The 26,412-nt window shown below is 43.5% G+C and overlaps 1 protein-coding gene across 1 annotated transcript in view; it reads right to left on the minus strand.

The window, feature by feature from the left end:
• The window catches only part of MCF2L2 (MCF.2 cell line derived transforming sequence-like 2), a 554,965-nt gene that overhangs the window by 61,015 nt on the left and 467,538 nt on the right, over positions 1-26,412 (minus strand). The window contains 4 exon segments of the mRNA XM_040428287.1: positions 1,085-1,154; positions 22,769-22,847; positions 24,813-24,905; positions 25,093-25,314. Coding sequence (XP_040284221.1) covers positions 1,085-1,154; positions 22,769-22,847; positions 24,813-24,905; positions 25,093-25,314 — 464 coding nt within the window.

Below are 26,412 nucleotides of genomic sequence, written 5' to 3' on the forward strand. Positions count from 1 at the left end.
AGCAAAATACAATTATGTCTAAATAAAACGGCAATGATTCATGAATTTAAACAATTTATTAAATAAACAATCCTTTGGCTCAAGCAGGAAACCAAAGCTATCAAATGGGGAAATGTCCATCTAAAATTTTAAAGGGGTTTTCCGAATGTGTTTTATACTAATGACCAATCCTTAGGATAGGTCATTAATATCGGATAAGTGGGGGTCCACCTCCCGACACCTCCGCAGATCGGCTTTTTAAAGAGACTGCTGTGCTCTGACGTCTTTCAAGGCCAGTGAGATCACGTTCATCAGTCACTGCAGAAGCCAGACGTTGACTTGAACGGTGCCAGAAGATGCAGACAACAGGGGCAGCAGGGAATAGTGATGAGCGGCAGGGGTCATATTCGAATTCGCAATATTTCGCGAATATTTTGTAGAATATCCGTTGAAAATTAAAAAATTCACGATTTTTTTTTCTTGAAAAATCGGAAAGGTAATGATTGTGTAATATGCGAATTTTCGGAATTCGAATTTTCGTATTTAAATTTTTTATTGAGAATTTTTCAATTTACAACTATTAGACAAAGAAGATTATAGCACTATATTAGCTAAATTGCTCTATATTCGATTTTTTCGAATATTCTCTATATTGCTATAACTTAGTTTTTTCGAATATTCGTAATATTCTAAAACAAGAATATATAGCAATATAGCGAATATTCAAAAAAAACGAATATAAAGCAAAATTCGCAAACACGCAAAAAGTCAAGTATATTGCAGCCTTCTTATTGGCCCACAAGCTAGAAGCAGTGAGGGATCATGTGTACTGATAAAAAATAGAAAAAAAATTGGAAAATAAATTGGAATATTCGAATATTACGAATATATATAACTATATTCGAAATATTCGCGATAAAAATTCGAAATTCGAATATTCGTGATCAACACTAGCGGGGAAGACCGGAGCAGCGTGGAGCAGGTAAGTACAAATCTTTGGATTCAGTGCCATGCTGAGGGGACTTAATAAAATAATCATTTTTACTGGAAAACCCCTTTAAGCCTTATAAGAAGCCTGTGATATGACAAATACATTGCATCTCACCTGCCAATATTAGAATTCATAGGAGCATGGTACACACTCTCTGTGATCCTCTGGTGTAATTGGCTTGCCTCTACAAAACAGAATGAATTGGATATTTATTATTCTTGGCAAATTTTTTTTTATTGAAAATTACGATTTTGTTTTAAATACAAATAACAGCAAGCTGTATTTTTATGGTGTGAACACATAAAATGTTGTCATTTTTATTAATACATATACAAATCAAGCTAATCATAGTTTTGTATGTACACATTAAAAGAATAATAAGACACTATGGGGGGGCATTTATCAAAACGGGCGTTAAAACCCTTTCACACGGGTGAGATTTCCACGTGGGTGCAATGCGTGAGGTGAACGCATTGCACCCGCACTGAATCCGGACCCATTCATTTCTATGGGGCTGTGCACATGAGCGGTGATTTTCACGCATCACTTGTGCATGCGTGAAAATCGCAGCATGCTCCTCTTTGTGCGTTTTTCACGTAACGCAGGTTTGCCGCAATGCACCGGGACGCATCCGGACCTAATCCGGATATGCTCGTCTGCAAGGGGCCTAAGGAAAACTGCCTTTAGTTGCCCATACCTTTCATTTTTCATTTTTTTTTTTTTTTATCAAATCTTTCTTATTGACAAGAATAATGTTACAAATTCACATTGGGTATATAAGGTCATATCAAAATAAACCTATTTGATACAATCCACTTTGTACTTTCGAGTCATTTTATAGATAGGTAGACATATGAAAACCTACCACCCCCTTCCCCACCCACAGTATTCCCTACCCCCCTCTCTTACCCTTACTCACTCCGGCAATGGTTCGTCTCTTTACCCTATACTCTTAGATCATAATGTGGTTATGAGACAGTCAGTTACTCCATAGCTTGTCGAACTTACACTGCGTGCAGAATTATTAGGCAAATGAGTATTTTGACCACATCATCCTCTTTATGCATGTTGTCTTACTCCAAGCTGTATAGGCTCGAAAGCCTACTACCAATTAAGCATATTAGGTGATGTGCATCTCTGTAATGAGAAGGGGTGTGGTCTAATGACATCAACACCCTATATTAGGTGTGCATAATTATTAGGCAACTTCCTTTCCTTTGGCAAAATGGGTCAAAAGAAGGACTTGACAGGCTCAGAAAAGTCAAAAATAGTGAGATATCTTGCAGAGGGATGCAGCACTCTTAAAATTGCAAAGCTTCTGAAGCGTGATCATCGAACAATCAAGCGTTTCATTCAAAATAGTCAACAGGGTCGCAAGAAGCGTGTGGAAAAACCAAGGCGCAAAATAACTGCCCATGAACTGAGAAAAGTCAAGCGTGCAGCTGCCAAGATGCCACTTGCCACCAGTTTGGCCATATTTCAGAGCTGCAACATCACTGGAGTGCCCAAAAGCACAAGGTGTGCAATACTCAGAGACATGGCCAAGGTAAGAAAGGCTGAAAGACGACCACCACTGAACAAGACACACAAGCTGAAACGTCAAGACTGGGCCAAGAAATATCTCAAGACTGATTTTTCTAAGGTTTTATGGACTGATGAAATGAGAGTGAGTCTTGATGGGCCAGATGGATGGGCCCGTGGCTGGATTGGTAAAGGGCAGAGAGCTCCAGTCCGACTCAGACGCCAGCAAGGTGGAGGTGGAGTACTGGTTTGGGCTGGTATCATCAGATGAGCTTGTGGGGCCTTTTCGGGTTGAGGATGGAGTCAAGCTCAACTCCCAGTCCTACTGCCAGTTTCTGGAAGACACCTTCTTCAAGCAGTGGTACAGGAAGAAGTCTGCATCCTTCAAGAAAAACATGATTTTCATGCAGGACAATGCTCCATCACATGCGTCCAAGTACTCCACAGCGTGGCTGGCAAGAAAGGGTATAAAAGAAGAAAATCTAATGACATGGCCTCCTTGTTCACCTGATCTGAACCCCATTGAGAACCTGTGGTCCATCATCAAATGTGAGATTTACAAGGAGGGAAAACAGTACACCTCTCTGAACAGTGTCTGGGAGGCTGTGGTTGCTGCTGCACGCAATGTTGATGGTGAACAGATCAAAACACTGACAGAATCCATGGATGGCAGGCTTTTGAGTGTCCTTGCAAAGAAAGGTGGCTATATTGGTAACTGATTTGTTTTTGTTTTGTTTTTGAATGTCAGAAATGTATATTTGTGAATGTTGAGATGTTATATTGGTTTCACTGGTAAAAAAAAAAAATTGAAATGGGTATATATTTGTTTTTTGTTAAGTTGCCTAATAATTATGCACAGTAATAGTCACCTGCACACACAGATATCCCCCTAAAATAGCTAAAACTAAAAACAAACTAAAAACTACTTCCAAAAATATTCAGCTTTGATATTAATGAGTTTTTTGGGTTCATTGAGAACATGGTTGTTGTTCAATAATAAAATTAATCCTCAAAAATACAACTTGCCTAATAATTCTGCACTCCCTGTAGGTGGGCAACCTCTTTTTAGGAATATAGCTTTTTCATACACCAGCAAGTTATTAATTTTTAAGTGGAATTCCTCAAGTGTCGGAGGACTCGCCTGTATCCAGTGTAAGGCTATCAGTTTCCTGGCTACATACAAGAGCCTTCCCAACTTGACCTTTATAGCCTCGTCCGTTTCTACCTTCAAGACATAAACCAATATACATATTATGGGGTCCCTATCTATTCTTAGGCCTCTTTCACACGGGCGTCACGTGTGAGGGCTGGACAAGATGTGGGTGCTTTGCGGGAAAATGCGCGATTTTTCTGTGCGAGTGCAACGCGTTTTGCACACACGTGAGAAAAATAGGCATGTTTGGTACCCAGATTCGAACCCGAACTTCTTCACAGAAGTTCGGGTTTGGGTTAGGTGTTCTGTAGATTTTATAATTTTCCCTTATAACATGGTTATAAGGGAAAATAATAGCATTCTGAATACAGAATGCTTAGTAAAATGTCCATTGAGGGGTTAAAAATAATAAACAAATTTAACTCCCCATCCACTTAATCGCGTAGAGGATCTCCTCTTCTTTCTACTTTCTTCAGGACCTGGCTAAAGGACCTTTGATGACGGCACTGCGCTCATCACATGGTCCATCACCTGATGAGCGCAGTGACGTCACCACAGGTCCTTTTCATAAAAAAAGAAAGAAGACATGCCAGGCTGTGCGTTCAAGTGGATTAAGGTGAGTTTATTAATTGGTTGTTTTTTTTTAACCCCTCCATCACTATTTTACTAAGCATTCTGTATTATTAATGCTATTATTTTCCCTTATAACCATGTTATAAGGGAAAATAATAAAGATCAAGTCCCCATCCCGATCGTCTCCTAGCAACCATACGTGAAAATCGCACCGCATCCGCACTTGCTTGCGTATTTTCACCCCCACGCATCTATGGGGCCTGCGTTGCGTTAAAAAAATGACACCAGTCATTGTTCACTCAATGACACCAGTGGCACCGCCTCTAAAATATCATCCCATTGATCCTGCAATATCTCCCCCACATCTCTCTCCCATTTCTTCATCTGTGTCAATGGGTGGGAATCCAGGAATTTATCCAGTAGCATTGTGTAAAGTACAGATATCAGGCCTCTCTTATCCCCCCCCTGAAAGCACTCATTTTTGGGCTGTCTATTTTAATAATACTAGTGCCTTTTTAGTATCATATGCATGATGCAATCGGAGATATTGGTAGAAACTCATGCGCAAGATTTGAAATACACCCCATTATCTAATAAATCACATATCCTAAGAATCCCCTTGTTCTTCCAATCATTCATTCCTGTCAATGAGAGGAACTCGGATAGAAGGAAATTGTTCCATAACGGAGCCAATTCACTAGTGCCCGTAACACCTCTCAGTTGCTTAACCTTATTCCACACTTTTCTCATGAGCCCTATCAAGGGAAGGTTTTCCTCCAGAATAGGGATCCCTGCTCCTTCCAGAATCCACATAAGATCTTTCCCACCTATTTTTTGTTGCAGAATCTGACTAGTCATATCAACTAGTGTGTAGTCAGAGCAGCCTTTAAAATGTTGACACTGCGCTGCTAAGTAATAGACCCAAGGATTCGGTACAGCCAGTTCCCCCGCCATCTTGGCATGCTGCAATGTCTCCAATTTTATCCTAGGCTGAGCCCCTCGCCATACTAAATCCCTGAAGATGGAATTAATTGTATGGAATCTATCCAGGGGCAACCAGACAGGGGCATTGTGGAGTATGTATAGGAGCTGAGGCATCATTACCATCTTGAGGAGATTAACTCTTCCCACTACTATTCTATGGAATCTATCCAGGGGCAACCAGACAGGGGCGTTGTGGAGTATGTATAGGAGTTGAGGCATTATTACCATCTTGAAGAGATTAACTCTTCCCACTACTATTCTATGGAATCTATCCAGGGGCAACCAGACAGGGGCGTTGTGGAGTATGTATAGGAGCCGAGGCATCATTACCATCTTGAGGAGATTAACTCTTCCCACGACTATTCTATGGAATCTATCCAGGGGCAACCAGACAGGGACGTTGTGGAGTATGTATAGGAGTTGAGGCATCATTACCATCTTGAGGAGATTAACTCTTCCCACTACTATTCTATGGAATCTATCCAGGGGCAACCAGACAGGGACGTTGTGGAGTATGTATAGGAGTTGAGGCATCATTACCATCTTGAGGAGATTAACTCTTCCCACTACTATTCTATGGAATCTATCCAGGGGCAACAAGACAGGGGCGCTGTGGAGTATGTATAGGAGTTGAGGCATCATTATCATCTTGAGGAGATTAACTCTTCCCACTACTATTCTATGGAATCTATCCAGGGGCGTTGTGGAGTATGTATAGGAGCTGAGGCATCATTACCATCTTGAGGAGATTAACTCTTCCCACTACTATTCTATGGAATCTATACAGGGGCAACCAGACAGGGGCGCTGTGGAGTATGTATAGGAGTTGAGGCATTATTACCATCTTGAGGAGATTAACTCTTCCCACTACTATTCTATGGAATCTATCCAGGGGAGTTGTGGAGTATGTATAGGAGCTGAGGCATCATTACCATCTTGAGGAGATTAACTCTTCCCACTACTATTCTATGGAATCTATCCGGGGGCAATCAGACAGGGGCGTTGTGGAGTATGTATAGGAGCTGAGGCATCATTACCATCTTGAGGAGATTAACTCTACTGCCACCTTTCATTTTTCAGAGCACCTTTGCATAATGAAAGTATAAATCTGATTGGTTGCTGTGGGCATCTTAGACAGTTTTCCTAAGCACCAGTTTTGATAAATGTCACCCTATATACAGAATATATATGGAATATTGTACAGAAATTTGTCCCATGACAGAAAGATTTGAAATGTCATCTTTGTCACACTTAAAGTTGACAAATTTTCCATTTTAGACACATCATTAATTGGCATAAAATGCTTTTCATGTACTTATTAAAAAGTACATAATAGAAGATGGTTATGTTGTTAGGTACCTATGTGTCCTTCAATAGTAATCAGCAGAAGTGTGAATGCTGCAGATTGTGTCAAATAAAACATAGATTATGTTAAAATGTGGTGATTGACTTGATTATTCTATTTTTCACATATGATTGTATACTCTTATGTAATCTTACACCATGTTACAAAATACGTTAAATACTTAGAATTTATCCATTTGTTTTACAGGACGGGTCCTTAAAGGAATATTTCACATTTTCTGTCCACAATTCATATTTACCTCCAGTGCTGTCTTAACTATTACCCTTATCCACCTATACCAACCTATACCAACCTAAATGGAACCCAAACTGCAAAACAGAACATTTAAAATGATCAACTCTGGGGTCCCGTCTCCCCAATTCTAGCAGTAACTTTACAGCTCAGAACAGCAAACAGGAGCATTTATACTTCAACTATATTGTGTGATTCTTTCATTCAAAGGGGTTGTCTCACTTCAGCAAATAGCATTTATTATGTATAGGAAGTTAATACAAGACACTTACTAATGTATTGTGTTGTCCATATTGCCTGCTTTGCTGGCTGGATTAATTTTTTCATCACATTTTACATGTTACGTTTTCATGGTTATGACCACCCTGCAATCCATCAGTGGTGTTATTGCTTGCACACTATAGGAAAAGTTTGCAAACACGACCACCACTGATGGATTGCAGGGTGGTCATAACCATGGAAACGAGCAGTGTATAATGTGATGGAAAAATTTATCCAGCCAGCAAAGGAAACAATATGGACAATCACAATACATTATAAAATGGCTTATATTAACTTCCTTTACATAAAAAATGCTGTTTGCTGAAGTGAGACAACCCCTTTAACAATATTTGTCTTCACAGTCCTTATACCTGCCAATTCTCAAAATCCTAGGAATATCCCAGCAAGTAATAACTTACAAAAATCAGGGCAGGCAGATGGATTATTTTAATTTTTAATTAAATTTAATAAATCATGACCATGAAACTTATAATACTGTAAGAAAAGATTAAAATACACAGTTTTAAGGGCGTTATCTCATCTTGCTGTTACTATGGACATCATGGACAGAGACCGGACCTTCCATCTAGATGGCCATCACTGCACCACCAATGCTCCTGTGCTGACCCAGAATGACCTAATTATCATACCCTCTCCAGGCCTGGCATTTCAATTGGGATTAAGGGAAGTATGACCATATTCTCCCCACTTTCTGCTACATCGATTGATTACTTTGATTAGCCTTTCCTGCTGTTTTGCCAATTGTATTTATAAAGCAAGATTATTACTATCAGTATTTAACTGGTCTGCGGTATGCTTTAAAAGGGGCTTATTCGTACCAGCTTTGTGGACATTGTTGGGTGTGATGCAGATGCGTTATATTTGGTCCCAAATTTGTGGGATTTGTTATTCTTTTTGGCCATGAGATTGATCATTATCATATGGGCACTATTACAATAGTTTAATCTGATTCGCACATATATCATTGCCTCCATTTTTGTATTGTTTGTTTTTTGGAGTTTTTTTGTGTTATATGTGGTCCCCTGATGAACTGACCCCAGAGAACGGTTCAGAGAAACGCGTCGGGACAAAGTTTGCATTCCGGGGACATATGGTATGTGCTCCTTTTTTCCACTGGTGATCAAATTAAGACACCACTGGGTTATATGGGAGCATATATGTATTATGTGTGACTATTTATTTATGTTGTAACTTTATTATTTTCTGATACATGCATTGACCAATGACATTACTGTTCGACTGTAGTCATGCTAGGTCTCTTCTCGGGTGGCAGTATCTATCCCTTGTCAGGGATTTATATGGCCTATCAGGAGGCTCCTGACACGGGATTGCCCCTTTTACTAGACAGCGCCTGTAGTTTAATAGGGCAAGTGTCAGGGTGAGATATTTTTCCTTTCCTTGTCTCGCCCAGCCTTATTGACAATTGCTTTTTATGGGCACAATCTGGGTGAGTTTTAATGATCGTCAGTAAAGGTTACGTTTTACACTAGTGAAGGTACTCGGTGATTACACAGAATCAGAAAGGACATTAACCCCTGCAATGCTGCAGGGAAAGGTCTCTCTGATACACACACAGGAAGAATCCTTACAGCCAGGCTGCGGCCTGCAGCGGGGGGACACAGGAGTCTGGTAGTTGTGCAAAAGGTAGGTGAAGGATGCAGCGCCTGTGCCCATAACTGATAACAGAATGGTGGTGGACCTGCAACATTATCATGACACTGGCTTTGGTGAATGTCAGGAGAATGTTACCTACCTAACTAAATTGTGCCAACTGTAAAGCTGGGTGGAAGAAGGTTTTTCAGGTGTTGGTCTAGGCCCCTTAGTGAAGGGAATTGCTTTAGAATATCAAGACATGTTGTTTAGAAAGTTTTTATTAGGATTTAGGGATGGTGATTCTCTGAAACTTTAGCCTAGTAGAGTGAGGAGTGGGACACGTCACAGCTCTCTGACTGAGCTAGGGTTGGACTTAGATCCACACCTAACTTCCTGCAGGGCCTGGGTCAGGATGTTTAACCTAGACAGATCCATACATAACTAAACTGGGTACATTACAAAGCATTAAATAACATTATATAACAAGAACAATTTGCAAGTGCCCTATCCTGGGGCACTGCACATTACATTTTGTTGTTTTCTGTACACCTATTTTGCAAAAACAATCTAACAAGCAAACAAACCTTGGGAGTAGATTACAATCAATTTATGAGAAAAAAAACTGTAAAACCTTTTACCAATTACCAACATGCCTTTTAAATGTTATTAAATTCATTTTAAGGTACAAGGAATGTTCTGCCCAGCAGGGTTAGAAAATGATTCTAGTTCATTCTGCCTCAGTCTTGGTATTTCTGAAGTGTTTAGTGTGGTTATAGGACCATCTATCAGTGTTTTCCTGTTACAATACTACTGCATTGTGGGTGGTGCACTGCATTGTGGGAGTGAAAAGCATTCAGGGAAAGAGAAGGACACAATTCAGAGCTGTCCTATGCATGTCTCCTTCTCAAACTCCACCATCCTTGTAAAAGCATATCTGGTTAGAGATCTACCTTTGTTTCAGGGACATGATGTTATGCAGAGCTGTTCAGCTAGTTGTAATTGTTCATTAGGGAGTTGTTACTGTTAGCTAGCCATGCAATCTTATGTACAGGCAGCCATTTTACCATGAGCTTCATTGTTTAAGGGGTTGTCCGGGTTCAGATCTCCATTTTCACCCAGACAGCCCCCCTGACTTGAGCATCGGAGCAGTTCATGCTCCAATGCTCTCCTTAGCCCTGCAAAGGCATTTTCTGGAGTTCCGGTTATGAACCGGGCTCTCCATAGGGCTGCCAGGCGGAGGCTCCCTGATGGGCGGGCTTTAGCGCTGTCCTAGCCTGTAAAACGGCTAGGGCAGCGCTAAAGCCCGCCCATCAGAGCTGGTGACGTCACGAACACACTGCTGGGCGGAAGCCTCCGCCTGGCAGTGTGTTATTGTAAATAAAAGAGCCCTTGCCCTGCGCGATCCAGTGCAGGGCAAAGGAGAGCATTAGAGCATGAAATTCTCTGATGCTAACATCAGGGGGTGAAATTATGGGTATGTCCGGGTTCAGCTCTGAACCCGGACATCCCCTGTAAGGTAATGTTATAGTACATGCTATGCTTAATACTTATTCATGTTAAAAATTTATGCAAATAAGTCACAGGAGCCTGATGGGATACACCCAAAGCTATCAAAAGAGCTTAGCGGTGAATTAGCAAAACCATTAACAGATTTATTTAACCAATCACTGGTAACAGGAGTCGTCCCAAAAGATTGGAAATTAGCAAATGTTGTGCCCATTTACAAGAAAGGTAGTAGGGAGGAATCGGGCAACTATAGGCCAGTAAGCCTGACATCAATAGTGGGGAAATTAATGGAAAACATACTTAAGGAGAGGATTGTGGAACATCTAAAATCCCATGGATTTACTTCAGGGAGATCATGTCAAACTAATCTTATAGATTTTTTTGATTGGGTGACTAAAATAATAGATATATGCAAAGAGAAAAAAGATTTTGAAGACGGGGTATTCTGCACGGAATGTACAAAAATAGGGGGGTAGGGGTAAAGGAGATGAAATAGGCGCCAAGGGATGACCACAATATTGAAAAGAATGTATATAAAATGTATATAAAATATATATATAGAAAAATATATATAAAATAGAGAGAAATAGGCAGCTCCCCAAGGACCCCCGAGAAAAAAAGGGGGGGGGGGGGGGAGAATCAGTACCAACTGGTGGACTGAAATTAGAATGAGGTTGCTGGTGAGGCGGGTATCACAGATGTCTTAATGATACCCAGGGGGCGCCACAGAGTCTCCAGTATTGGCAATAAAATTTTGCAGTTATAGTGGAATACACTATGAAAAAGTTACACTTACTTCACCGGGGAGGAGGATATAGGATAAAGCTCAAGACACCTATACCTCAACCTCCCCCGCCGAGGTCGCTTCAAATGATGTAGTGATAGCTTCCTGGTCCCCAAAAGGATGACACCGGGGCTCCAATGTAATTAGGAAGTCTTTTATTAATTCAGCTCGACGCGTTTCGGGAATATATCCCTTTTTCAAGAGCATATACATATAACACAAAGACACAAACTTATATAGGGGAATACAAACACATGGTATAGGGTCATCCTCCTTAGGGGAGATTATCTCTGGAAGTTTTTTCCTCATTACAAGCAGTGGATGTAACAATAGACAGGAAGTAACCCCATTTCTTTGACCTTCTCCCCTCCCCTAAGGAGGATGACCCTATACCATGTGTTTGTATTCCCCTATATAGGTTTGTGTTATATGTATATGCTCTTGAGAAAGGGATATATTCCCGAAACGCGTCGAGCTGAATTAATAAAAGACTTCCTAATTACATTGGACCCCTGGTGTCATTCTTTTGGGGACCAGGAAGCTATCACTACATCATTTGAAGCGACCTCGGCGGGGGAGGTTGAGGTATAGGTGTCTTGAGCTTTATCCTTTATCCTCCTCCCCGGTGAAGTAAGTGTAACTTTTTCATAGTGTATTCCACTATAACTGCAAAATTTTATTGCCAATACTGGAGACTCTGTGGCGCCCCCTGGGTATCATTAAGACATCTGTGATACCCGCCTCACCAGCAACCTCATTCTAAAATAATAGATGGCGGAGGTGCAGTAGACATCGCTTATCTAGACTTTAGTAAGGCTTATGATACTGTCCCACATAGAAGGCTTATAAATAAATTACAGTCTTTGTGCTTGGACTCCCATATTGTTGAATGGATTAGTGGCTGAAGGACAGACAACAGAAGATTGTAGTAAATGGAGTATATTCAGACCATGGTCTTGTTACCAGTGGGGTACCTCAGGGATCTGTTCTGGGACCCATATTGTTTAATATCTTTATCAGAGAAATTGCAGAAGGCCTCGATGGTAAGGTGTGTCTTTTTGCTGATGACACAAAGATTTGTAACAGGGTTGATGTTCCTGGAGGGATACACCAAATGGAAAAGGATTTAGGAAAACTAGAGGAATGGTCCAAAATCTGGCAACTAAAATCTAATGTTGATAAGTGCAAGATAATGCACCTAGGGGGTAAAAACCCAAGAGCAGAATATAAAATCAGTGATACAGTCCTAACCTCAGTATCTGAGGAAAGGGATTTAGGGGTCATTATTTCAGAAGACTTAAAGGTAGGCAGACAATGCCATAGAGCAGCAGGAAATGCTAGCAGAATGCTTGGGTGTATAGGGAGAGGCATTACCAGTAGAAAGAGGGAGGTGCTCATGCCACTCTACAGAGCACTAGTGAGACCTCATTTGGAGTATTGTGCTCAGTACTGGAGACCATATCTGCAGAAAGAGTGGCATCAGCTGGGCAGATCCGCTTCTAGGATCTGGGCTCCATGGGCACTCTGTAACCCTCACATGCTTCTTTATGCATCACAGCAAGGAGATTGGAGCAGTTGACAGCAGGGCTCTGGCTGGAGGTAGCACTTTGTGAAAGGGTGTCACACAGGTTGTCAGGGGCTGGGAGTGGAGAACATCTTGGTGTGTAACCTGGTGTCACTGTGCTGTACCAAGGTTCTGCTGGGCATGGTGCCTCCACAGAGGGCAGGGAATTAGATTGACTGAAGAGGGCTTGTACTCTGGAGAAGAATATGTGGCTTCATGTAGGGTTGAGCGATATACCGGTATCCATGATATGCCGCGATAATAAAAAGCGGCGATATGGCGATATCACCGTTTCCGAAAAACCTTATGTTCCCCGGTCACTGGCCTCTGCCTCCTGCATTACTACTAGCACGCGGAGGGCTGAACCTGGCTGCAGGGATGAGCAGGCTTTTTTTTTTTTTTCTTCACTTTATTTAAACCTGTGATGGCAACTTTACCAAGACTTTGTACAAACATTAAAGAATATGAACTTAGTAGCAGGCTGCATACAGCGGCGCCCAGGGATCTAAGTGCACTTACTATTATTCCTGGGCGCCGCTCCGTTCGTCCGCTGTGGCCCCCGGTAATTTCTCAACATTCGGTGCAAGTAGGAGACGCCAGTGTCTCTCCTTCTCCCCGACAGCAGCGCTGTCCAATCACAGCGCAGAGCTCAGAAACAGGGAGGCGTCTCCTCCTACTTGCACCGAATGTTGAGAAAAAAACGAGGGCCACAGCGGACGAACGGAGCGGCGCCCAGGAATAATAGTAAGTGCACTGAGATCCCTGGGCGCCGCTCTATGCAGCCTGCTACTAAGTTCATATTCTTTGGACCCAATATGTGTCACCAACGCATGTGTCTTGACTCCAGTGTCCACCTGTGATGTGATACGCATATAAATAGAGATGTCATTGTGTACATACATGACGTGTATATATCGTGTGTACTGGGCTCCGGTAGACTGATGGTTTACATTGATGGTGTTTTCTGTGTTTTCATCTGCGTCACCCTTTGTGACCGACAGCCCACTACTGACTGCTAACATAACCCCTGGCTATTTCACTACTCCTTCAGGTAATGACTGCAGTCACTGTCCATGGGGGTGATTTATAGGGGTAGGAGGACTTCATATTTGAAGTCAGCTTCTTATGTAGTGCTATTTTGGGGGTGGAGAGTGACATCACCACGGAATGACCTCCACCCCCATACCAGTTTTTACTTCTAGCCCATGTGGAGCCCTGTCCTTTTCTTTAAAATCTCCCAAAGAAGACTTCCTCCACGAACTATCCTAATAGGATTTTACCCCAGTTAGATGGATCGTAAGAGGCGTCCCTACACTACCACACACCGCCCCATACAGTATAACGTCTCCTTGTGGCCCACCGCCCCATACAGTATAATTTCTTCTTGTGGCCCACCGCCCCATACAGTATAACGTCTCTTTGTGGCCCACCGCCCCATACAGTATAATGTCTTCTTGTGGCCCACCGCCCCATACAGTAAAACATCTCCTTGTGCCTGCCCCATACAGTGCAACGTCTCCTTGTGGCTGCCCCATACAGTGCAACGTCTCCTTGTGGCTGCCCCATACAGTGCAACGTCTCCTTGTGGCTGCCCCATACAGTATAATGTCACCTTTTGGCCCCAAGTGTTTTTTCTGCAAAATGGGTATTTATCACGATATATATTGTTATCGCGATAAATTTCTTAATATCGTTATCGTGGGAATATTTTTGATATCGTCCAACCCTAGCTTCATGTGACAGAGCAGAGGAATGGCACAGAAGAGTGTGTGGATGAGGATACGTCGTGTCTCAAGGAGCTCTGCCCCTGACATCTCCAAGTGACAGACACTGGACCCCCCTGGCACCCTGCACACAGAGCCTTCCTGTATGTATGGCTGGTGCCAACTTGTGATCTGATCTGACAGTCCGAAGCCAGGAAGCGCTGCCACCCTGTCCCCAGGTCTGCTCTGTGCATGCACCCGGAGCACCTCGCTCTGCCCTCTGTGCGCACGCCAGTGATGCCATGCCCCGCAACCATAGTGGAGGCGATGAGGGAGGCTCTGGGCTCTGGATAAAAAGCAGCTCTGGAGGGAAAGGCAGGGGTAGGGACCGTTACTACAGCATAAAAGATGTGGGGTCGGGGCAACAGGGTGCTGCTGAACTCCAGTAGAGGGGATGGGCTGCTTCTCCTGGGCACTAGTGACACTGGCAGGGGCAGCGGTGTGGGACCGGGAGGGGGCTTGCAGATGAGCCGCCTGGGGAAGCCGCTGTCGTACAACAGCAGTCAGAGCTGCCGGAGGAACGTGAAGTACCGGAGGCTGAAGAACTACCTGTACAACGTGCTGGAGAGACCCCGTGGCTGGGCATTCGTCTACCACGCCTTCGTGTGAGTACCGGACACCGTGCTGCTTTGTATAATGCACCGCCACTCGCCACATGTGGGCACGGCCCTGGCATCTAATACATATCAGGGAAAGCTATACTGCGCATTATAAGACTGTATGTACACTAATATACACTACATAACCCTGACAGCCTGCACAGTCACATGTGGGCACAGCCTTGGCATCCAACACATATCACGGAGAGCTATACTGTGCATTATAAGTTATAATGCACAGTATAGCTCTCCGTGATATGTGTTGGATGCCAAGGCTGTGCCCACATGTGATTGTGCAGGCTGTCAGGGTTATGTAGTGTATATTAGTGTACATACAGTCTTATAAATTATATGTAAACTAATATACACTACATAACCCTGACAGCCTGCACAGTCACATGTGGGCACAGCCTGGCCCCTTCTTACCCCCAGTTCGGGACGTGCGCCTCGTAGTCCCAGTATTCGCGGCTCCTCAGGCTGTTTACATCCGCGACGGCATACACGCGGGCTCTGCTTCCGGTCTGCGGGCCTGGCATAGCTGCTGAGAATCTGGAGGTTAGGCCCCGCAGCCCCGGGCAAGGGAGGCGGCGGGAGACCAATCGCAGGAAGAGAGGGGCGGCCACAAACAGGACCGCCAGGCCGGGCCAGGATCACGGGCTTCCGGGACTGAAAGGGACGAGTGAATGGGCGGCGCCTGCAGATCACAGCGACACCAGGTGGTCGGAAGGAGGCAGCGCTGCTCCCACTACACCAGAGCTTTCGGCCTGCCGAAAGTGCAGGCACATCTTAAAGCGTCCCCAGAGCCGGCGGCCTACCGGGAAATTTCCCGGTATCCCGATAGACCAGTCTGGCCCTGGCCACCACGCTGTAATAGATGACCTGAAAGTTTATAAGCACACCCCTGTATCTTTTTAGATGCAGCCAGAAGTCGCACTACATTTTCTTCCAGAAGAGTAAAAATACTCCTCTGACCATTTTTAAGGAGTATTTTTAGCTGAGGAGGAGTACGAAAATTGTAGTTATTCATATATATATATAATACATAGGCTTATATAACATTAAGGGGTTGCTATTCATGCAGGGAAATCATTACTAGTCTCCTCTATAATGTCTTCCATGCAGAAATAGCTAATTTTGACCATTTTAAATTTATCTCTCAGAAGACTGAATCCCTAGGGATCGGAGGGATCGGAGCAGTGGACTGTGCAAAACTCAATGCAATAAGAATTGAACATGGACGTCTGGTGGTTGTGGCAGGAAGCAGTAGTTCTGGTGGCAGTGGGTGGGGTCGGGGACGAATGTACAGGAGGCAGTTATAGGACAGTCTTGTACACAATATATCGGACTGCACAGTATAATGTACCCTATAGTCTTCTCTGTGATCTCTGGAAAGTGTGCTCCATATGGGAAAATAGACCTCTGGTCCAGGGTACTTACATAGAGAAACTAATAGCCAAGAGGCTAAAGAAAACCTTGCTTCTGATCCTTATGTTAAATCATAACTTTCATTTGATTGCTCTGATACCTAAACCCCTAAAGGAAAAAAAAGAATGTTAAAAACCTGATGTTTCTCTAGATGACCTTATGTTGATAGTAGTGTTAATAGAGTCTCAAGGGTCTATAAAAGCAGGTACCCTACTTTTATGAACAGTTGAGACTCTATTAACACTACTATCAACATAACACTACTATTTTAAAAACCTGCTGTTTCTCTAGGTGACCTTATGTTGATAGTAGTGTTATTAGAGTTTCAAAGGCTTATAAAAGTAGGGTACCTGCTTTTATAGATCCATGAGACTTTATTAACACTACTATCAACATAAGGTCATCTAGAGAAACAGCAGGTTTTGAAAATTCTTTTTTTACTTTTGGTGTTTAGGTATCAGAGCAATCAAATGAAAGTTATGATTAAACATAAGAAGCAGGCTATTAGTGTTCAGCGCGCGGAAGAAGGGGGTGTGATAAGATTGGCCAATGGCACGGCAGCCCGTTGATACTGACAAATCAGCAGCCCCCTCTCTAATAACAAAGCTCTGTGCTGTGAGGAGCTTTGTGATTGGATGTCTGTGCTGCCTGTGTCGTTCACAGCGCTCAGCGCGCTCATGAATGGCAGTGAAATCATTGTGCGTATTCATACGCATCAGACGTTTTTTAGGGAGTAAAACCGCCTGTACAGGCGTCTATGACGCTTGTACAGGCGTTATTGCGACCTCTGGATGCAGCAAAATCAATAAAATCAAGTTTCATTACTGTGCCACACGTGTTAATCCTCTTCTGGCAGTCCCTCGTAAACCAACTCCTGAAATTTACGCCAATGATGCCAAACAACTATAAAGGTGTGTATGTATGAAGATGTGTGCAAACATTTACTAAGCGTGTCTACTTATCCTCATAACTACAGATACCTCCCAATGAATACCTGCCTGCTAAGTAAATAAGATGTTACAGGGCATGCAGATGGATAATGCCATAGTAAATGGAGATCCGCAGGGCATGTATATGTCTAATAGTCACCAATAGTAATTGGCAGCACTTTAAAATGTTGAAATCACACTGTAATCCTTTATTGTATTTATTGCCATGTAGATGTTTGGGATGCATTTAAGGCTTATTGTCTGCTGCCTCCAGGATTGCTTCACCCAGGCTGCGCGCTGGCATGTGTTTGTGGACATGATCTTCAGCAGTTCTGCTAAATGGCATAAGATCTAATCTGATGCTCTGATTTTACGGAGATGAGTTGTGCTAGACAAACACTGTTCACCTCTTACAGTACCTGTGGTACAGTTCTGTCGGAAATCATTTTTGAAGGAAATTGTCAACCACTGATTTACTGTCAAGTTGTCCTGCCCAAAACAAAGTTTTATGGCAGCTGTACTGTGTATTAAAAAGTTCTGTTGGTCCATCTACATCTAAAAGTTCAGTTGGTCCATCTAATAACTGTCCATTTAGAGGCACTACAGCAGACAAGGTGTCTATTATAAGCATTAAAGGGAACCTGTCATCTGGATTTTGTGTATAGAGCTGAGGACATTGGTTGCTAGATGGCCGCTAGCACATCCGCAATACCCAGTCCCCATAGCTCTGTGTGCTTTTATTGTGTAAAAAAACCCAGATTTTATACATATGCAAATTAACCTGAGACGAGTCCTGTATATGAGAGGAGTCAGGGACAGGACTCATCTCAGGTTAATTTACATATGGATCAAATCGGTTTTTTTACACAATAAAAGCACACAGAGCTATGGGGACTGGGTATTGCGGATGTGCTAGCGGCCATCTAGCAACCCATGTCCTCAGCTCTATACCCAAAATCCAGGTGACAGGTTCCTTTTAACCCTCCACTGCCTGTAGTCTTGTGCTTTGAATATGGTCATGTAACTTCTCTGAGACGTCTTATCATTTTCAGTAGATGGTGCATCATTCTATATATAATAATTTATTGACAGTGAATTTGTCACCAGTTTATAAACTAGTGACCGATCCTCTTAGCAAAATGCTGGGTCACTTTCTTTAATTTACCCAGCTGTTTTGCTAAAATCTTGTATCGAACAGCTCCAGAGCATGCTGATGATCCCTGAATATTCATGAGCTCCTGACTCTTCCAGTAGGAGGAAAGCTGTCAATCAGCGGCAGAGGGGTGCGGAGAGCCAGGAGCTCATGAATATGAGACCTCATCAGCATGAGATGGAGCTGTTAGAAATAAGGGCAGCGTAACACTGCTGACAGATTCCCTTTCTGGTTCACAATAAAATTTTCACAAATATGATAATGAATATAAGAACGAAAATCCAGCACTGCCGTCTCTGATAAAACCGGATATTTTATTTAGAAGATTACATGCAGGAACAAACTTGACGCGTTTTGCGCTGTGCGTGCCCTTTGTCAAAAGTACGTAGTTACACAACACACAAAGGTAAAAATAGACATATGCTAAAATACTGAGCCATCAGGATCCTGGTATATAATTGATTGCATGATTGGATACATACTAACTGAAGGAATGAACAGTTATGCAATCAATTATGTACCTGGATTCTGATTGATTCACTATTTTAGTATATGTAATTTTGACAAAGGGCACGTAAGGCCGAAACGCGGCAAGTTTGTTCCTGCATATAACCTAAATAAAATATCCGGTTTTATCAGAGACGGAAGTGCTGGATTTTCGTTCTGCCTCACTAGGCACTCCAGTCTAGGAGAAGTTAGCTAAGCCCTGCAGAGTGGAGCTGGTAATGGGGTTTACCCATTTGCTTATCATAATGGATAGTAAAAATACCTGGTGCCCTCTTTCTATTTTTTCTGCCACAGTTCCTCTGATTCCCAATCCCCTCTTCATTTCTGTAAAATGGCCACCAGCTTCTCAGACAAGTCTATGCACATTGTGGTTTGGTAGTCCAAGACACTACCCTTCCACCCCGCACTTGGATGGACCAGCTAAGGGCAGGGGGAGTGTCAGACTACCACAGATCACTGGGCATAAAGTAGTGGCCATTTTACACAAATGAAGAGGGACTGGGAATCGGGGAACCATACCAGAAAGTTTGAAAAACCAGCTCACCAGGTACTTTAACTATGATTTATTATAATTTTGTATTGTGAATCAAAGGGTTGCGTTAAAGGGGTTTTGTCACTTCATCAAATAGCATTAAAAATGTAGATAAAGTTAATATAAGGCACTTACTAATATAATGTTATTATCCATATTGCTTCCTTTGCTGGCTGGATTCATTTTTCCATCACATTATAAACTCCCCGTTTCCATGGTTACGACCACCCTGCAATCCAGAAGCAGTGGCCGTGCTTGCATGCTATAAAAAAAAAGCTAACTCAAAAATACTCCTCCCTCCCTTGTTTTTCGTTACGGAAAAGTACCAGTGGGTAATAAAAGATACAAATTTACAAAGTGATCTAAGGTGGCTGTTAAATGCCCTAATTAGGGACAAAGCGCCAAACAGTGAGGTTATAAAATCAGTGCTCTCAGTCTTGATCACCTGACAGCCATCACATCACCTAATGAATCAAAGGGGAAATACAAAGAAAAAAAAAATATATAGAGGATATTGCTATAAACACAGTGTGTCGCAGCTGAAAATGGGCATATAAATACAGATGCGGCCCAAAGAATAGGATACATATTCCATCAAAGTTAGATGTATAGGAATACAAAATATACATTCATACGCCATGATGGTCAAAAATCATCAGGCGCTATGCAAATGCACGAAGGGAGGGGGGCCGATAGATGACTATATACCCTCACCATATCTGATTAGAATACTTATATAAAACAGGTGTATGAAATGAACTCATCCAAACCATTTGCTTTGACAGTTTGAAGGCTGAAAGTCCATTCTGGCTCTTTCCGCAGTAAAAGGTTATCCGTGTCCCCCCTCTTGGGGACAGCTTCACATGTTCAATCACCTGGAAACTGATGCAATCAGATCTCCCTGAATGATATTTCACCACGTGTTGTGCTATCGGGGTATCTGAACTCCCTCTTGGTCTTGCCCACGTATTGTTTTAAACAAATACATGTGTCCACATATACCATGCCTACATTTTTGCAATTAATGAATGATCTGATACTGTCCCGTCACAGAACTGGCCACTGTACTGCCTTTTTTAATGGCGACACAGTTGCCACACTTAAAGGTGCCAGACGGTCTATTGGGGAGCCAGATGTCCTTAACAGAGGTCCTAAATGTACTGTAGACCAACCTATCCCTGAGATTACTACCTCTCCGGTAGGTGACCAGAGGAGGGTCACCCACCAGGTCACCCACATCAGGGTCTGATTTCAGGATACCCCATGAGTCTTGGAGAATCTTACATACCTCTTTGTGTGCCAAATCAAATGTCCCAATAATCCTTATTTTGTCACCACGTCTCACGTTTCTTGGGATAAAGGAGACTGTCCCTATTACAACTTGCCGCATGCTGATATGATTTCTTGAGGGAGGACGTAGGATAGCCTCTCTGCATGAAACTCCTTTGGAGGTCATTTGCTGTCATCTTAAAATCCGCCCATTCAGAGCAGTTCTGTCGGGCTCTTAGATACTGGCCCTTGGGAATACCACGTTTGAGTGGGATCGGATGTCCACTGTCCCACTGTAATAGGAAGTTCGTGGCTGTGGGTTTGTGGAACATCTTGGTGACTATTTTTCTCTACTGATTGACACTAATGGAGAGGTCAAGGAATGTGAGGTGGGTATCACTGATCTCATGCGTGAAATATAATCCCAAATCATTCACATTCAATGAGGATACAAATCCTGTGATGGTCACGTACACTACACACAGGGGGGAGGATAGTGACCACTGCGCTCCACCCTTACCCCTGGCCCTGCCTACTTGCCTCGCAAGTCCTAATGTCAGGGGACAACTAGACGGCAGTCCCTAACTTAGGATACGTGCTGGGAAGACAGACAAGACAAATAACGGAACGGACCGGGTCAATACCTAGAGAGCTACGCAGTACTAAGGAATGAGCAGAGAATAGTCAGGAAAAGCCGAGGTCAAATACCAGGAGGGAAACAAAGTACAACAGGAGTCAGGTGGAAGCTGGGGTCAGGATACCAGGAGAGATGCGCAGTACAGGAGGAGCAGGCAAAGGATCGTCAGGGAACAGGATCAGGTGAGTATTAAGTAGTCCAGCAAATAGCCAGGAACCTAGAATTAACAGGCAACCTGTGGCCAGCAGGCTGCCTGTATTTATAGTGGGGTCTGAGGGTCATGTGACGTGGCCAGCGTCACATGACCCTCAGACCCCACTATAAATACAGGCAGCCTGCTGGCCACATGACCGACAGACAGACAAGTCGAGCACCGAGTGATCAGCTCGGCGCTCAAGGCAGACCTGGGAGCAGGGAGCCTCCCAGCTAGCAAAGCCGCCCTGGGAAGGGGGCCAAACACAGATCCTCGCTCCCGAAGCTAAGCACCAGGTCTGCGGCTGATGGGAGACCGAGTGCGCCTTTGGTGCCCCGGGACAAATCCCTCATAATCCCCACTCGTGCCTCTCCAGAGGATAACTATATCGTCAATAAACATCATCTGTAACAAGATGGATGAGGTCCATCGATTCCCCAAATACAATCTCCTTCTCCCACCAGCCCAGGTAGAGGTTAGCATACGTCGGGGCACATGGACTCCCCATTGCCATCCCCCTGTGTTGGTGGTAGATATCACAATCAAAGGAGAATATGTTGTGTCTCAGGATAAATTGTAGTAGTGTCTCCACAGACTTATTATGCAGCGAGAGATGTATTCCTCTTTCCGTCATGAATGCTCTCACCGCCTCACATCCTTTTTCGTGCGGGATCGAGCTGTATAGAGCCTCAACATCTAAGCTCGCTAATAGTGTGTTCGCATTGCAATGTACGTCATTGAGGCGCCTTATAAAAAAAAAGCACCAGCCTATGTGAGCTTCCACGGTCCTGGTCACCAGAGAGGCCGGCATTTTTTCCCATAGTGTGCAAGCAGGAGCACCACTGGTTGCAGGGTGGTCGTAACCATGGAAACAAGCAGTGTATAATGTGATGGAAAAATTAATCCAGCCAGCAAAGGAAGCAATATAGACAATCACAATACATTAGTAAGTGCCTTGTATTAACTTCCTCTACATAATAAATGCCAGTTGCTGAAGTGAGACAACCCTTTTAAGCTATAACTAAATATATAGGGGGAGATTTTCAAACTGGTATAAAGGAAAACTGGCTTAGTTGCCCATAGAAACCAATAGATTCCACCTTTCATTTTTCAGAGCTCCTCTGAAAAAAGTGAAATCCGATTGGGTGATACAGGCAACTAAGCCACTTTTCCTTTATACCCCCATAGTCTTGTTTTATAGATACACATATGCATGGAATGAGATTCAAATTACCTCTGCATGCTTCAAGCTGTCCAGTCAAAACTTTTCGAATTTGAGACACCCAAAGACTTTTCAATTCAACAGTTGATGCCTGCAAGATAAAAAGCTTGTAAATGCAGAAAACAAAGGGAGCGTGTTTTGAGCCTTTGAGTTTTCATTTTGATATGGGGGTATGATGTGAGGTCCTGATATGGGGGTCTGATGTGAGGCCCTGATATGGGGGTCTGATGTGAGGTCCCGATATGGGGGTCTGATGTGAGGTCCCGATATGGGGGTATGATGTGAGGTCCTGATATGGGGGTCTGATGTGAGGTCCTGATATGGGGGTATGATGTGAGGTCCTGATATGGGGGTCTGATGTGAGGCCCTGATATGGGGGTCTGATGTGAGGTCCCGATATGGGGGTCTGATGTGAGGTCCCGATATGGAGGTCTGATGTGAGGTCCTAATATGGGGGTCTGATGTGAGGTCTGATATGGGGGTGTGATCTGAGGATCTGATATGGCAGTCTGATCTGAGGTCTGATATAGGGGTCTGATCTAAGAATCTGATATGAAGGTCTGGTTTGAGGGCTGATAAAAAAAAAAATATCTTATTTTCCTTCTCTAAAACCTGGGGTGTGTCTTATCATCAGGTGTGTCTTATGAAGCGAAAAATACTGTACACTGCACCACTGCTACCATCTAGGTGGAATGTAGTTAAACAGTGAAGGGGCTATAGCGGTCACATGAGCGCTGCAGCCTCCTCAAACAGCTGATCGGCAGGGGTCGGACTCCTGCCTATTTGTTGTAAAATTATTTTTATTGCATTTTACCACGAACAAGTCGCTATATCACATATGCCGATATGCTATGCATTATAGAAAATAAAAAAATAACTATATAACGCAACTACAAAGCATTATTACAGTAAAGTGTCAAAATACAGTTTCAGTAATCTGTACAGTACTGCGTAGCAAAACAAAATTGCAATATAATAACTCAAACCGGTTATGAACAGGAGGGGAAGCGTTTCTGGGGAGGGGGATGGGGTGAGGGGGAAGAGGCCAGTCAAAGGGAAGAAAGGTCGGGAGGTGAGCTGTGACCTCAGGTAAGGCAGCACATCAAGTACGGCACTACATGTGTTATCTCGCTGGGGTGATAAGACATTGCATAAATGTAACATATTAATTAAAGGGTGACTCGTAAAATATTGGACTCCTGCCTATTTGGTATTGATAAGCTACCCTGAGGATATATCATTGATATACTAGTGTTGTACAACCCCTTTAATCTGCGCATATACATGAGATTACCTGTTGGCAGAACAATCATTTGACCAACAGCTATCTCTCCAGATCCTCCTCTCAACATATGTAGTGACTAGGCAGTAGTGAGAAAACTGTGGCCAGACACTTCTGGTAGTGGCTTATCTCTCAAGAACAAAATAATCTGGCATTTTAATTCCAGCATGCCAAATTCTAATCTTCACCAACACCAGCCATCAGGAGTCAGGAAGCCAAATACAGATAGGATGGTTGGTCGAACCCGCCAAAATCAACAGGTTTGGCCAACATACTAAAGATCTAATGTGTATGACCTCTACAAAACTGTCACCTCTACAAAACTTTGGCGATCCATTGCCGGAGCAGGGGCTTTATTCAGACCGGCGTCTAAAACGCTGATCTTAATAAATGACCCCCAGAATGATTACAGCGTACAGACTATTAAACCCTCTGTGATAAAAGGAAGCTTATTAGGCAATTGCTCCTAACATAGTAAGGCAAATCAAATAAGCCTTAGTAAGAGGAGCTATGGAGAGTCACTTTAAATGATTACAATGTAGCTCACTGTGCGTGGTTTACTATATAGTTTATTTGATAAAATACAATTATGTGCGCAGCTTTTCATAAACAAGGTAAGAAATAACTGGAAAGGTACTGTATACAAAAGAGTTTTAAGAAGATGAAGGAAACACTAAATGATGTGCACTTAACAATATAAGTCTTGCAAAGATGTGGTTTTAGTAAACTGATTGTAATGCTCATGTAGCTACTGCTAGAGGCACAGTTCATTACCTGTATAATGTACACTTCTTCTCTGCCATTAAACCAAACTTCAAACTTCTTGTTATCTCCTTTTACATTTTCAGTGATACCAACAGAACTCATCTGATGAATCATCAGCATAAGAAGAAAAAGAAACAACATAAATAGAAGTACAAAACACATTTGTCAGCATATCAAACTCAGTGAAGTTAGACTATTTTCCAGTAATCATTTATAACATACCATCATAAAAACCTGACCTTAAAAGTCAACTTTATGACACGTACAAGGAATCAAATGGGGACATTACCTTCAATGCATGCTTGAAGCTGTAGGAAGGAGATTTCTCATGTCCTTCTGTGCTCTCCTCCCTTTTCTTGCAGAAGAGAAGAGTTTTAGCATACAGAAAGAGATGCCTTTGCATGGGCTTGAATCTGGCTAGATCTTTTACTTTATTATGGCCTTTCTTGTGATCAGTCCACACATTAAACGAGCCCTGCATAAGCAGCTTCCCAAGCTCTCTTAGATCCCCCTGCAAGCAAAAGACTCAAATGAAGTAACACCTACAGTAGGATGAGATCAAATGAGGCGGATTCTGCACCACAAATCAGCAACAATACATGTATACACAGATGGGGTTTTAAATATGTCATCCACATGTAGCAGAAAAATTCTGTGTGGAGTATCAAGCATGTTGCACGCATTTCGCATCTGCAGTCTGACAATTCTGCTGATGATTTTTTTGTGAATATGTTCAGAAAACTAGTATTTACAATAAACCTGCATTTGTGTGACAACTGAGAATTTTCTGTGTGCCCTCAGAAACTTGGCACATACATTAAAACCTGTTAAGTTCTGGGGGGCGTGGCCAGCTATGCAGGAGTGAGGACGTGTGTGCTACGAGCTCCTGGACAGCAGCGGAGAAAAACCACATCCTGCTACCCACCACCAATGGGCAAGGTGACCAAAAAGGGCAGGGCCCGCTCTGTGGCCCCCCTGACATCCTCACAAGGTGACTTACCAAGGCTCTTTGCCAGACAGCCTGCGACTTTGGGCCCCGACATGGTTGAGCGCGCCGAGCGCTTCCAAGATGGCGCCACCTGCCCGGACGCAAATCCGCCTGCAACAACTTTAGCGGCACCAGGATCTCCCCACCACTCACTGGATCGGCGCAGATCCCGGTCCGCATCAGTGCCGACCCTGCGCAGCGATCCTGGTCAAGCCCAGATGCCCCATAGCCTGGAAAAAGGAGGCCCTGGACCGCGCCCTGAGCTCCCACCTCCGCCTCAGAGAGAAAGCCTGACAGCCGCCGCGCTGTCCCCGCGCCCTCCAGCAACGCAGGTCAGTGCAGAGGACTTTCCCCCGTTACAGAGGGCTCCTCAGACAGCCTCTCACCCCATTACCCGGGGACATGGAACCTCCAGCCCATCAGCGGCCTCACTGCGCCCGGGGACAGGATCTCCTACTGGGTCCCCCTGGTTATGTGCTCCAGCCAGCCACATGGGACATTCCCTGATGCAGGGTGAACCTTCTTACCAGGGGCAGCCCGGAGAGGCTGACAGGGAGGCCCCGAACTCACCGCGGATTATGGCCTCTCCCCCGTACCTGTTGCGGGAACCCCTCTCGCCCC

The sequence above is a fragment of the Bufo bufo genome, chromosome 4 (genome assembly GCF_905171765.1).
Source record: "Bufo bufo chromosome 4, aBufBuf1.1, whole genome shotgun sequence".
In the NCBI taxonomy this organism is placed as follows: Eukaryota; Metazoa; Chordata; class Amphibia; order Anura; family Bufonidae; genus Bufo; species Bufo bufo.